The 14,043-nt window shown below is 57.2% G+C and overlaps 1 protein-coding gene across 3 annotated transcripts; it reads left to right on the forward strand.

Annotated features, from left to right (window-relative positions):
- Positions 1-2,372: 2,372 nt before the first annotated feature.
- WDR81 (WD repeat domain 81) lies at positions 2,373-14,009 on the forward strand. Of its 3 annotated transcripts, XM_064271515.1 has the most exons (10): positions 2,384-6,273; positions 7,055-7,162; positions 7,411-7,601; positions 7,728-7,918; positions 8,418-8,583; positions 8,673-8,838; positions 9,745-10,434; positions 11,098-11,237; positions 11,581-11,766; positions 12,784-14,009. In XM_064271515.1, the coding sequence occupies exons 1-10, from the start codon at positions 2,613-2,615 to the stop codon at positions 13,102-13,104; spliced, it is 5,820 nt and encodes a 1,939-aa protein (XP_064127585.1). In that variant the 5' UTR covers positions 2,384-2,612; the 3' UTR covers positions 13,105-14,009. The 3 variants fall into 3 exon arrangements, 2 of the variants coding, with proteins under 2 accessions (XP_023412031.1, XP_064127585.1); XR_010318426.1 differs by lacking the exon at positions 12,784-14,009 and having other exon boundaries at positions 2,373-6,273; positions 9,745-10,448; positions 11,581-11,695; XM_023556263.2 differs by lacking the exons at positions 11,581-11,766; positions 12,784-14,009 and having other exon boundaries at positions 2,373-6,273; positions 9,745-10,448; positions 11,098-11,255.
- The last annotated feature ends 34 nt before the right edge of the window (positions 14,010-14,043 follow it).

The raw sequence follows: 14,043 nt of genomic DNA on the forward strand, positions 1-14,043 counted from the left end.
AGGGAGGGAAAAGAGGATTCAAGCGGTAAGTAAGGCCAGGTACAGCCAAGGTCACTGCTGCAGTGAAAGCCAAAACCGCTAGAGGGCAGGGCACACGCAGACTTGCGGAAATAAAAGGTAGTGCCTTTTACTCGATCTAGGTAAACTGAGACCAGAGAAAGGACCATGTGAACCCAATCACACTGACACTCAGTTGAAGCTGGCACTACCTCCTGACCATCAAAACCCACCCCCTGGTCTCAAATACTCAGACCAAGGCTAGAGATGAGGAATTATCACAGGGCACCTCATTTCCCAGGTGAGAAAACAATAGTGCATAGCCATCACATGGCCAAAGAATACAGAAGACACTGGCTTTAGAATAAGATAGGCCTGGGTTTAAATACTGGCTGATAACACTTACTAGCTATGTGACCTGGGGCAGGTTACCTAAGGTAGTCTGCTACCTCATTACCAAATGGGTATAAAAGTATCTTCTCGTGGTGAAGATTAAACAAAACAAGGTATGTAAAGTGCTTAGTGTGGTGCCTGCCTCCTGGTATCATAAACTCAAACCCATTGCCATGGAATCTAATCTGACTCATAGTGACCCTAGAGTAAGTGCTCCATAAAGGATGTTTTTAAGTTATAACAGCCCAAGGTCATGTGACCAAACACATTAGAGGCTTCAGGTGTCCCTTGAAGAGGAAACAGATCATGGCTAAGCCATTCCTGTCTTTTTTCTTTTCAGGTCTTTGTTCTTAGCTGCCCTGGAGTCAGCCTCCAACTCATGGAGACCCCATGCACAATGGGACAAAACACTGCCCAGCTCTGCACCGTCCCCATAATTGGTTGGGGATCAGACTGTTGTGTTCCATAAGATTTTCACTGGCTGATTTCAGATAGTAGATGGCTAGGCAAGGAGCCCTGGTAGCACAGTGGTTAACTGCTTGGCTACTAACTGGAAGGTCAGTGGTTTGAACCCTCCAGCAGCTCCATGGGAGAAAGATGTGGCAATCTGTTTCCATAAAGATTACAGCCTTGGAAGCCATTTGGGGCAGTTCTACTCTGTTCTGTGGGGTTGTTATGAGTCAGAATCAACTTGACAGCAGTGGGATAGATGGCCAGGCATTTCTTCCTAGTTCATCTTAGTCTGGAAGCTCCTCTGAAACCTGTTCAGCATCATGGCAACACAAAAGCCCCTACTAACAGACAGGTTTGGCTGCTCATGACACGCATTGGCCAGGAATCAATCTGGGTCTCCCGCATGGAAAGCAAAAATTCTATTACTGAACCATCACTGCCCTTTAGGTTTTCTTTCAGTCTTGACTTTTTCTTAAGTGCCTTTCTGGGACCCCCACACCTCTACATGAAACTCCTACATGAGACAAACACTCCTAGAAGACTCAAAAAAACAAACAAAAAACAGAGCCAGTAGTTTCACTGCAGACAATGGCATATTTGTCCTGGAAATGAGTCCCAATTAAGACCCCTTGAAGGAGTCTTGTAGTTTTGGTGCCAACTTTCTGGTTTCCGTTCCCTATCTTGTGCTGCATCCTTCCCCAGCCACCGTGGCATCTGCAAGGCTCTGACCGCAGCAGGCAGGCTCTGTGGCACCACAGAGACAGAAGACCTTCAACAGGAAGCCTTGGGGGGACACTGCCTTCCAAGAACCCCAGGACTCTGGGCCTGGGCCATTTCTCTCCCTCAGATCTTCCAGTTTGTTTGTTTTAAAGGACTGTGAGAAGGCTGTCAGGAGGCAGGGCTCCCAGGGCAAAAAGTTTGGGCACCAATGTTTTAGCCTCCAATCTGCCACTTGGGGAAGCCTCTTTGGCATCTCTTGGTTATGAGCTGTAAAAGATAAACAATAATAACCACCCTCCCTACCTCACACAGTGTTGTGAGGGCCAAATGGAACGCTACCGATGAGATGCTTTGGAAAATTAAAAGCTCGTTTTGGAAGGTAGCATGGAGGTGCTGAGCGGACTCAATGTGTGAAGTCCCAGCGCTGCCGCTGACTGTATGGCTAACCCGTCCCCTTTTTGGACCTCAGTTTTCTTATCACAAAACCAGAGGGTGGGGATCAGCCTTCTGCAGGCTGGGATATCTAGGAAAAGTCTCCCTAGCTCCGCTTTCTGGCGCGCGGCAGGAGGAACCAGGGAAGGGAAGAGAGGTCTCGTGGGGTGCTCAGCATCTCCCTCCCTTGAACCCATCGGGGCCACCTGGAGGCCCGCCCAGCCCAAGAAGGAAGTGAAGCCGGGACCAGGCCAGAGCAGCTGGAAGGGAGGGCGCTGAGGTCGGCGGGAGGCGGGTCCCGCCCGTCCCATCCGAGCCACGTGCGGTTGTTTCCGTGCCGGGGCGATCACGTGATCCGCGTCAGCTGACCGGTCACGGTGGAGCCGGGTGCTAGCGTCCCGCAGCCCCCGCCCTGCCGCTCCGGAGCTCAGCATCCTGTGAGGGGTAAGAGCTACCCCCGCCCTGCCCTCCTTTGCCCCTGGCCCACCCCAGCCGCCTCCGCCCCACCCCTTCTTCCTCGCCCATCCCACTCCACCCGGCCTGGCACCCCGGAAGCCGTCGCGAGAAGGGTCGTGGCCGGGCTCAGCCCCGGGCTGCCCCCAGGCGGCCCGGAGGGGATGCCCCAGGGGAGCAGGAAGCGGGAAGTCGCTCTTACCACCCCGGCTGAGGGCTGGTCCCCGCCCCCACGCCCCGACATGGAGGGACTGCTCCGGAGCGTGGAGAGGGACCTGAATATCGATGCACGGCAGCTGGCTCCCGCCCCGGGGGGCACCCACGTGGTGGCCTTAGTTCCTGTGCGCTGGCTGGCCAGCCTCCGCGAGCGCCGACTGCCTCTGGGATCCTGTCCCCGGGCCGAGGGCCTGGGCGAGACGGAAGTCAGGACCCTCCTGCAACGCTCGGTGCAGAGGCTGCCCCCAGGTTGGACACGCGTGGAGGTGCACGGGCTGCAGAAACGGAGACTTTCCTACCCTCTGGGCGGGGGTTTGCCCTTTGAGGAGGAGTCCTACAGCCCTGAGACCCTCACTGGCTTCATGCAGGATGTGGCTGCCCAGAATTATCGCAACCTGTGGCGCCATGCATATCACACTTATGGACAGCCCTATAGTCATAGCCCTGCCCCCTCAGCTGTCCCTGCTCTGGACTCAGTAAGGCAGGCTCTGCAAAAGGTCTATGGTTGCTCCTTCATGCCAGTGGGTGAAGCTACCCAGTGCCCATTCTATGTCAGAGATGGTCCCTGTCCCCTTCAAGGCAACCCACCCTGCCCCAGTCTTTTGCAAGCTGAAGCCCTGCTGGAGTCGCCAGAGATGCTCTACATAGTACATCCTTATGTACAGTTCTCCCTGCATGATGTGGTCACCTTCAGCCCTGCCAAGCTGACCAACAGCCAAGCCAAGGTGCTCTTCATTCTCTTCCGTGTGCTGCAGGCCATGGATGCCTGTCACCGCCAGGGGCTGGCCTGCGGGGCCCTATCTTTGCACCATATTGCTGTGGATGAGAAGCTTTGCAGCGAGCTTCGGCTGGACCTGAGTGCTTACCAGAGGCCTGAGGAGGATGAGAATGAAGAGACCCCTGCAGCAGGGGATGGGGTGGGCACTGAGCCTGGGCAAGAGCAGAGAGAGGGGCCTGGGTGTCTCACCTGCCAGGAGGAACTTAGGAACCTTGTGCTAGACTGGGTCCACGGCCGCATCAGCAACTTCCACTACCTCATGCAGCTGAATCGACTGGCAGGTCGGCGGCAGGGCGATCCCAACTACCACCCAGTGCTGCCCTGGGTAGTGGACTTCACCATGCCCCACGGGCGCTTCCGAGACCTGCGCAAGTCCAAGTTCCGCCTCAACAAGGGGGATAAGCAGCTGGACTTTACGTATGAGATGACACGGCAGGCGTTCGTGGCAGGCGGTGCGAGTGGCGGGGAGCCACCTCACGTGCCTCACCACATCTCAGATGTGCTCTCCGACATCACATACTACGTGTACAAGGCTCGGCGCACACCCCGGTCGGTGCTCTGTGGACATGTCCGGGCGCAGTGGGAGCCCCATGAATACCCTGCCAGCATGGAGCGCATGCAGAGTTGGACCCCTGATGAGTGCATCCCCGAGTTCTACACTGACCCCTCTATCTTCTGCTCCATCCACCCTGACATGCCTGACCTGGATGTGCCGGCCTGGTGCAGCTCCAGCCAGGACTTCGTGGCTGCCCACCGGGCACTGCTGGAGAGCCGAGAGGTATCCCAGGACCTGCATCACTGGATCGACCTTACATTCGGCTACAAACTCCAGGGCAAGGAGGCTGTCAAGGAGAAGAATGTGTGTCTGCACTTGGTGGATGCCCACACTCACCTGACCAGCTACGGCGTGGTGCAGCTCTTTGACCAGCCACACCCGCAGCGCCTGGCTGGTGCACCTGCCCTTACCCCTGAACCTCCACTCATCCCCAGGCTGTTGGTCCAGCCCATCCAGGAGACCACAGGCCGGGAGGACTTGTTAGGACAGTTGACAAATGGGGTGGGTAGGATGGTTTTGGAGGCCACTCCCTATGAGGCTGGCTGGCCCAGGGACAGACCCATTGCGGGGGAAGATGACTTGGAGCAGGCCACGGAAGCTCTGGATTCCATCTCCCTCGCTGGGAAGGCAGGTGACCAGCTGGGCTCCTCCGCCTCCAGCCAGGTGCCTCCTGGCCTCCTGTCTTTCTCAGTAACCTCAGCCTCTCGCCCAGGCCGCAGGAGCAAAGCTGCTGGGATAGACCCTGGGGAGAGTGAGGAGGGGAAGATCCTTCTCCCTGAGGGCTTCAACCCCATGCAGGCTCTGGAGGAGCTGGAGAAACTGGGCAACTTCCTGACCAAAGGCCTAGGTGGCCAGTTGGAGGTGCCTGACCAGCCCCAGTCCCGGCCACCCGTGCAGCTGCGGGACCTCTTCCATCGGGACATGCAGGCGCTGGGGGTCCTGTTGGCCGAGATGGTCTTTGCCACCAGGGTCCGGACGCTGCAGCCAGATGCGCCTTTGTGGGTACGCTTTGAGGCTGTGCGTGGGCTTTGCACACGTTACCCCAAGGAGATCCCTGTGTCTCTGCAGCCTGTGCTGGACTCGCTTCTGCAGCTGAGTGGGGCTGAAAGCCCTGTGGGTGGGGAGAAGGGCAAGCTGGACCTGCTGTTTGAGTACAGGCCTATCTCCCAGGGGCTGCCCCCACCCTGCCCGGCCCAGCTGCTCAGCCCCTTCAGCTCCATGGTTCCCTTCCCTCCGTACTTCCCAGCGCTACACAAGTTCATCCTCTTGTACCAGGCGAGGCGCGTGGAGGACGAGGCCCAGGGACGTGAGCTGGTGTTTGCTCTGTGGCAGCAGCTGGGCGCGGTGCTGAGTGATATTACCCCCGAGGGCCTGGAGATCCTGCTACCTTTTGTGCTGTCCCTCATGTCTGAGGAGCACACGGCTGTCTACGCAGCCTGGTACTTATTTGAACCTGTTGCTAAGGCACTGGGTCCCAAAAATGCCAATAAGTACCTACTGAAGCCTCTCATCGGTGCCTATGAAAGTGCCTGCCGGCTCCATGGCCGCTTCTACCTGTACACAGACTGCTTTGTGGCCCAGCTCATAGTACGGCTGGGCCTACAGGCCTTCCTCGTCCACCTGCTGCCCCATGTCCTGCAGGTGCTGGCTGGTGTGGAGGCCTCCCAGGAGGAAAGCAAGGGTCTGGCAGGGGCTGTGGAGGATGAGGAGAGCGGGCTCCCAGGGGCTGGACCGGGCTCCTGTGCCTTCGGGGAGGAGATTCAGATGCATGGGGAGCCTGCCGCATCCTCAGGCCTAGGGCTGCCAGACTACACGTCTGGTGTCAGCTTCCACGATCAGGCTGACCTCCCCGAAACCGAGGACTTCCAAGCCGGGCTCTATGTGGCTGAGTCACCACAGTCCCAGGAGGCGGAGGCTGTGAGCCTGGGCCGGCTGAGCGACAAGAGCAGTACCAGTGAGACCTCCCTGGGCGAGGAGCAGGCTGTGGACGAGGGGGGTGCCCCTGTGGACAAGAGCAGCCTCAGGTCAGGGGACAGCAGCCAGGACCTGAAGCAAAGTGAGGACTCAGAGGAGGAAGAGGAGGAGGGGGAAGGCTGTGTGGTATTGGAGGAGGAGGAGGGGGAGCAGGATGAGGTCACTGGGGCATCTGAACTCACTCTGTCCGACACGGTGCTGTCCATGGAGACGGTGGTGGCCAGCAGTGGGGCAGACGGGGAGGAAGAGGAGGAGCCGCTGACTGAGCAGCCGGAGGGCAAAGAACAGAAGATCCTCCTTGGTGAGTCCTCAGGCCTGGGAGATGTTGGCCCAACGCGGGTCCTCCCTTTCACACAGCAGCATTTGCTGACCACCTGCTCTCTCCCACGCTGACTGGAGTCCCATCAGTAGACTGGAACACAGAGGAGATGTAACATTGTAGGCAACTCTGTGAAAGAGTAGTGTGTCAGTATAGATTGGGTTAGTACTATGATGAACTACTCTCGGTTACTAGGAGGGGATGTAAAATGGGTAGTTGTAGTTTTCAGGGATATAGACGGTCTCCCTGAAAATAGAATCAGTTAAGGTTTAAGGAATAGGAGGCAGCCAGGTGAAAATGGCAGGGTCTGAAGTGGGAGGAGGCTTCCAGGCAGAGAAAACAGCATGTGCCAGGCTCTGAGGTTGTCCTGGGCCCATGATAGAATCAGTAAAAGGTCAGCATGGGTAGACTTGAGAAAGCAGAAGGAAGAGAGGAGGGAGCAGAGGCCATAGGAGGAGGTAGCCAGGGCCAGGCCAGGCCAGGCCTCGTGAAAGAATGTGGGGATTTTCCCTGAAAGGAAATCCTCCTGCAAGTGTGCTTGAGGACAGGAGCCCAGAGCAGCCTCAACCCAGAGTCTCGAAGGCCAGGGCCTGGGGCACCTTCTGCCACTGCAAAATTTAGGGTGGTAGTGTGGGGTGATGAGGGTTAGGTGGGGCTCCTGGGCAGTGAGCTGCAGCCAGAGATGTTGGGTGAGGAGTAGTGAAGCGGGGGGAGTGCTGAGCCACTGTTATCTATGAGCTCAGGGTCTGCTCTTGCCCTGCAGATACAGCCTGCAAGATGGTACGCTGGCTGTCTGCCAAGCTCGGCCCCACTGTGGCCTCTCGCCACGTGGCCCGGAACCTGCTCCGCCTGCTGACATCTTGTTATGTTGGTAAGGCCTGTGGTTAGTGCTAGAGACGGGCTTCCTCCCAGGCCCTCTGTTCATCTTCAGCCTCCTCTAGGGGCTCTTTCCTTCTCCCAGGTCCTGGGCCCCAGTGTGTGCACTCCTTCTTTCCTTGGGTGGGGCGTGGGGCAGACCTTAGGCTAGAGCGAGCAGGAGCAGCCACCACAGTCCCTGGAAGGTCAACCTCCCTCCTGCCCTCTGTTAGTTACTCAAGGCTGCTGGCTCTTCCTTGGCAGGGCCCACCGGGCAACAGTTCATGGCAAGCAGTGATGAGAGCATCCCACTGAGTGCTGGCAATATCTACCAGAAGAGGCCGGTGCTGGGTGATATGGTGTCGGGGCCAGTGCTCAGCTGCCTCCTCCACATTGCCTACCTGTATGGGGAGCCCGTCCTCACCTACCAGTACCTGCCCTACATCAGCTACCTGGTCAGTCACCAATCAGGCAAGCCCGGGGGAAGGGGCGGCTGAGGAGCCTCAGGGCTGGCCCAGGACCTCTGGAGGTCAAAGAGGGACCTTGGGGCAGCCTAGTTGTCATCTGCTCTGTGGCCCTAGGTGGCCCCGGGCAGCACTTCAGGCCCCAGCCGACTGAACAGCCGCAAGGAGGCAGGGCTGCTGGCAGCGGTGACACTGACTCAGAAGATCATTGTGTACCTCTCGGACACCACCCTCATGGACATCCTGCCTCGTATCAGCCATGAGGTCTTGCTGCCCGTGCTCAGCTTCCTTACTTCCCTCATCACGGGGTAGGCCTCTGCCCAGCCCCTGTGGCGGGAGCAGCCAGCCAGGGGAACTCCCCGGGAGGGGCTGGGAAGCTTAGGGGAAAGGAAGTAACACTAGACTGGGTATCAGGAGGGTCTCTGATTGGCCCAGGCAGTTCCCACTTGGCTCTTAACTGAAAAGTTGGTGGTTCCAACCCACTAAATGGTGCCATGGAAGAAAGGCCTGGTGATCTGGCTAAATATTACAGCCGAGAAAACCCTATGGAGCTCAATTCTAGTCTGTAACACAGGGGGTTCCCATGAGTCGGAATGAACTTGATAGCAACAGGCTTGGCTTGGTTGTTTTCAGGGTATCAGAAATCCCAGATTCTGGTTCTGACCATACAACCCTGAGCAACCTACCCCTTTTTTTCTGTGCCTTAGTTTCTTCATCTGGTTTAGACTAGGTGGTCTTGTAAAGATTTTGGTAGCTACTGGGTAAGTCCAGCAGAGTGGGCACTGAGTTCATGAGCTCTATTTCCAGGTTCCCAGGTGGAGCACAGGCCCGGACCATCCTGTGTATGAAAACTATCAGCCTCATTGCCCTCATCTGCCTGCGCATTGGCCAGGAGATGGTCCAGCAGCACCTGAGTGAACCCGTGGCCACCTTCTTTCAAGTCTTCCCCTGGCTGCATGAGCTTCGGCACCAGGTGGGCAGACCTGCCTGCCTGGCTGCATTGGGGCAGGGCGGGGCCAGTAGGGGTGCATTTGGCTGACTCCCTGGGCTTCTTGCCACCAGGATCTGAAGCTGGATCCTGTGGGAAGCACTGAGGGCCAGCTGCCAGAGGTGACCTTCTCTGATGGGCAGCAGCGGCCAGTGGACCCTAGCCTGCTGGATGAGCTGCAGAAAGTGTTCACCTTGGAGATGGCGTATACAATCTACGTGCCTTTCTCCTGCCTGCTGGGTACTGCCCCATTGTTCTCCCTTGGACAGCCTTTGTGGCTCCCTCTCTTCCCCTGGGAGGGCCCAAGGCTTCCCCTACCCCCAGAAGCAGCAGTGGGTGTTAAGTATAATTTTCCGGGTCAGAGCAAAGGGATTTGACCTCACATTCTGAGTCCAAAGGTGACATAAACAAGGACTGAGGTTTAGCTAGCAAGAAAGACACAAGAGCTAGCCTATAGTGTTGAGTCTCCTTGGGGCGGGGCAGGGGAGTCAGTAGATGAATGACAGTTTCTAGGAGCTGTCTGGGAGGGAATGAGTAGCCCCTTAATACTAGCTACCATGTAGTAGACCTTGTATAGGCTAAGGTTTCTGGGTACTGCAACTGGTTTGCACTCAACTGCTAGCCTAAATGTTGGCAGTTTGAACCCACACACAGCACCGTGGAAGAAAGTTCTGGCAATCTGCTTCTGTAGAGAATACACTCAAGAAAACAACATAGAGCAGTTCTACTCTGTAACACATGGTGTCGCCATGAGTCAGAATCGACTCAATGGCAAAGAGTTTTTTTTCATACAGGCCAGACACTGCTGAGTATTTATGTGCCCCATATATGGTTTTTTATGTGGTCAGGTACCATTTTCATCCGCCTGCTAAAAGTAACTCTGTGAGGGTAGTGAACCAATTGTCCTGTTCCCTGTTCTCTTTTTGGTGACTAATATGGTACTCAGCACATATAGAAGACACTTCTGTATTTACTTGTACGAAATGACTGGAGCCACATTTACTGGGGAGGCTCAGAGATGAAGTCACTCAGCCAGTTACACAGCCAGTACCTGCCCTGTCTCTTGTGGCTCCCAAGCCGTTGGCCTGGTAGAGGCAGCTCCCTGCTGGCTTCCCTAATCTTAGGCCCTCTCTTGCTGCCATCCAGGTGACATCATCCAGAAAATCGTCCCCAACCATGAGCTGGTCGGGGAGCTGGCCAGGCTGTATTTGGAGAGCATCAGCCTGAGCAGTTGCAGCCCTGCCAGTGTGGAGCCCTCCGTGCCCAGCACCGGCCCTGAGTGGGACGCCCAGGGCGGGGGCTGCCCCCAGGATGACAGCCACTCGGGGACCTTTGGGAGTGTCCTCGTTGGGAATCGCATCCAGATCCCCACAGACTCACAGCCTGAGAGCCCTGGCCCTCTGGGCCCCATCTCCGGGGTGGGCAGTAGGGGCCTCAGTAGCGGCAGTGAGGACAATGCCCTGAAGCGGGAGCTGCCACGCAGTGCGCATGGGCTAAGCGGGAACTGGCTGGCCTACTGGCAGTATGAGATCGGCGTGAGCCAGCAGGATGCTCACTTCCACTTCCACCAGATCCGCCTGCAGAGCTTCCCTGGCCACTCGGGGGCCATCAAATGTGTGGCGCCCCTGAACAGCGAGGATTTCTTCCTGAGTGCCAGCAAAGACCGGACGGTGCGACTCTGGCCACTCTACAACTATGGGGACGGTACCAGTGAGACAGCCCCACGCCTGGTCTATGCCCAACACCGTAAGAGTGTCTTCTACGTGGGCCAGCTCGAGGCCCCACAGTATGTGGTGAGCTGTGACGGGGCTGTGCACGTCTGGGACCCCTTCACAGGTGAGCCGGCCCAGGTGAGGCCTGTTCTGTTGCTGCCATCTTGTGCCCTGCCAGGCCTCTGGGAATGGGGCCTGAAGGTGGGGAGGGTTGGGCTATAATGGTATGTGTGTTTGGGGAGACCACATGAGGCCACACAGAGGAGCTGTTAAGGGCTTGGAATCAGACCTGAGTGTGAATTGGCTGCAGCAGCTCTCTTGCTGAGTGACCTTGAGCAAGTCTGTTTGCTGCTGAAAGCATCAGTTTACCCATCTGTAAAATGGGAATTAGAAATACTAGTCTAGAGGATAATGCATGTAGGGATTTGGCTTAATGTAGCACTTAGTACATATTTGGGAAGTGACTGCTTGATTATTTTTTGGCGTTGTTGTAGGGAGAGAGATGGTTAAAAAGGGGAAGAGGATGGAGTAGCATTGGGGTGGACAGAGGAGGTGCCATTTGGTCAGGGGGTGCTGTGTGAAGACTAGCGGTTCCTTTGGGGACAGGCCTGACCTTGCCATGGAAGCAGGAAGGTAAAAGGGTAAAGAAACATCTTCAGCGTTTTTCTGAGGGCCCTCGGAGCCTCGGCCTAGGCAGCGGATCTGGGGTAGGTCAAGGAGCTAGAAGGGGACCAGGGCTCTTCCATCCTATGTTGGGACTCCAGATCCACTCTGTGCTTCCTCCCAGGGAAGCCCCTTCGCACAGTGGAGCCGTTGGACAGTCGGGTACCCTTGACCGCCGTAGCTGTCATGCCCGCCCCACACACCAGCATCACCATGGCCAGCTCTGACTCTACCCTGCGCTTTGTGGACTGCAGGAAACCTGGCCTGCAGGTAGCAGGAGCACCCATCTTCCTGAGTCCTGGCTGGGGTACCTGGCAAGGAGGGGAGGCCCACAAAGACAGCCAGGGTATTGTCTCCAGAACACTTAGTGTTTGTCTTTGGAGATAGATCACGCACAGCAGCAAATCCTGGGGCTGGGACTCTGGCCTGTGATGGAAGCTGGGAGGGAACGGAGGAGAGGAAATGACTCTGGCTCTTCCCTCCTCTTGGTAGGTGGACAGAGACTCAATCCTCTTGCTCTGTGGGCTCAGGTGGTGGGTAGGACCTGTAGGGAGAAGCGGGATGGGGCGGGTGGGATGGTGGTCCCTCACTCTCAGTCTCCTTCCACCTGCAGCACGAGTTCCGCCTGGGCGGTGGGCTGAACCCTGGGCTTGTCCGCTCCCTGGCGGTCAGCCCTAGTGGCCGCAGCGTCGTGGCCGGCTTCTCCTCAGGCTTCATGGTGCTCCTGGACACCCGCACGGGCCTGGTTCTGCGTGGCTGGCCCGCCCATGAAGGGGACATCCTGCAGATCAAGGTGAAGTTCCAGGTCCCCTTGCCCTCCTCACTGCCTAGCCTGGCTCCAGTCCCCACCCTAGCCCTTCATCTCTGCTGACACCTACTCAAGGACAGGCAGGCCGGGAGGGTGGCCCTCCTGGGCCAGCTCAGGAGCCAGCTGTGGTGCAGGGGCCTGGGCTAGAGGCAGGCCATGGGGGCGGGAGCAGGGGGGCAGAGCTGACCCTGCTGCTTCCTGGAGATGTTCTAATGAGTAACCCTTGTCCATATTTGTCTTGCTTGGAGGATCAGGGGTCGGGCCCTGTCCATGACCCAGTTCAGGTTAAATAAAGCTCAGTTGAGAGGCTGTTTACTGCCCCTAGCCCACTGAGCAGAGTCCATGCCCCTCACTGGGCTGCCCTGGTTGGGGAGGGGCAGGCCTGGGTGTGGGGGTCCTGCCCGCATCTTCTACCCCACTCTAGTGCTCCATCACAGGCCTCAGGGAAGGAACAAGGCTATTTGTGGGAAGGCTTTTCAGGCAGCTGGGACTCTCCCACCCTCCTGGATGGAGGCCAGGGGACATGCACTGCCACTGCTGAGGGCAGGCTGCTCCAGGCTTCCTTCAGGGACCCAGGGACCTCTGAATTCAGACATTCCAGCAAAGAGCCAGGAGGACTCTGCATTCAACCTGGGTGTTAATCCTGGCTCTGCCATTTACTGGGTTTGTGACCCTGGGCTGATTTCTTAACTTCTTAACTTCTCTGAGTCTCAGTTTTTCCCTCTGTAAAATGGAGACAATGACAACACTTACCTCAGAGTTGTTATGAAAATTTAATGTGTAATGTTACATGCCTAGCATGTAGTAAGTTCTCAAACTACAGTGATGATTAGGTTGTTAACACTCTACTATGTTAATGTTAGCATCCTATGACAGAGAGGGCCGCAGTCTGTCATCCACTTAGGACACCCCATCTTCCCTGTGAGATGCTGTGGGAGGAGATGGGAAGCTCCCTGGGGTCTGTGGGCTCAGCCCTGCTGAGGCTCTCCTCTCCCTGGGCAGGCGGTGGAGGGCAGTGTCCTGGTCAGCTCTTCCTCCGACCACTCCCTGACTGTCTGGAAGGAGCTGGAACAGAAGCCCACGCATCACTACAAGTCGGCATCTGACCCCATCCACACCTTCGACCTGTATGGCAGCGAAGTGGTCACTGGTACTGTGGCCAATAAGATTGGCGTCTGCTCTCTGCTTGAGCCGCCTTCCCAAGCCACCACCAAGCTCAGCTCTGAGAACTTCCGGGGCACGCTTACCAGCCTGGCCTTGCTGCCCACCAAGCGCCACCTCCTGCTGGGCTCTGACAATGGGGTCATCCGCCTCCTGGCATAGACTGAGTTGTGGGCTGGCTGGGCCAGGGTTGGCAGAAATCCCCTGGAGTCCATCCCTGCTCCTTGTTCCCCCAACTGCCTTTCAGGCAGGCCTGTGTACCTACATGGCCAGCCAGCTGGGGCCTCCAACTGGGCTGTGCCTGGGCCTCTGAATCCCTAAAGCCACCGAGGCTGCCAGGTGTCTCACAAGTCCTCATGGCTTGGGAAGATGCTCCCCGCAGCCAGCAGGAAGCAAGAGGGAGAGCGTGGGAGAGCAAGTTCCCTTGCTTCTCCTGGACTTGCCCTCTGGGTCCATCCACGTAGGGATTAGAAGGCTCCAGGAAGGGGAAGGGAGACTGGCCCTATCCAGCCAGTCTCCAGCCAAGGCCCCTGTTGCTGGACTCTGTCCCTGCTCTTCAAGGACAGGGATGCTGCCCTGGACCAGGGCACTGATGGTGCTTGGACTCCAGCCTCTGGGGGGTGGGGGCTGGCCGTGGTTCAGGAGTTAAGGGCCTTAGTCTGGGGCATAAGTGTCTACCCAGCCAGGCCCTGCCCGGTGTGGGACCAGTGGGGGAAGAAAGAGGGTAGGACTAGTGGAGGGAGGATGAGCTGGGCCAGCTGGTGCCAGCCAAGTGTGACCCCATGCCTTGCCTGCCCACCCCCACCCGCAGTGTTTGTGCCTTGAACTGAGGAGGCAGCTCCTAGGCCCAGAACCCCTCTGAGGGGGGAGGGTCCAAGACCCCGAGGGAAGGGGCAAGAAGAATCATCTCTGCATCTCAGTTCTCTCCCAGGGGACAGGAAGACCCAGGCATCCCTTGGTGCTCACAGTGGAGCTGAGATGAGGTCTGAGGCTCAGCCCTGCTGTCTCCTCACTATTTGCAATAGATGTAAATCTGACCAATAAATCCTTTGGAAGAGCATGGATGGAGTGTGGCTGCTCTTGATGGTGGTGTCAGGGCGG

This window comes from Loxodonta africana, chromosome 18 (assembly GCF_030014295.1).
Source record: "Loxodonta africana isolate mLoxAfr1 chromosome 18, mLoxAfr1.hap2, whole genome shotgun sequence".
NCBI classification, from domain to species: domain Eukaryota; kingdom Metazoa; phylum Chordata; class Mammalia; order Proboscidea; family Elephantidae; genus Loxodonta; species Loxodonta africana.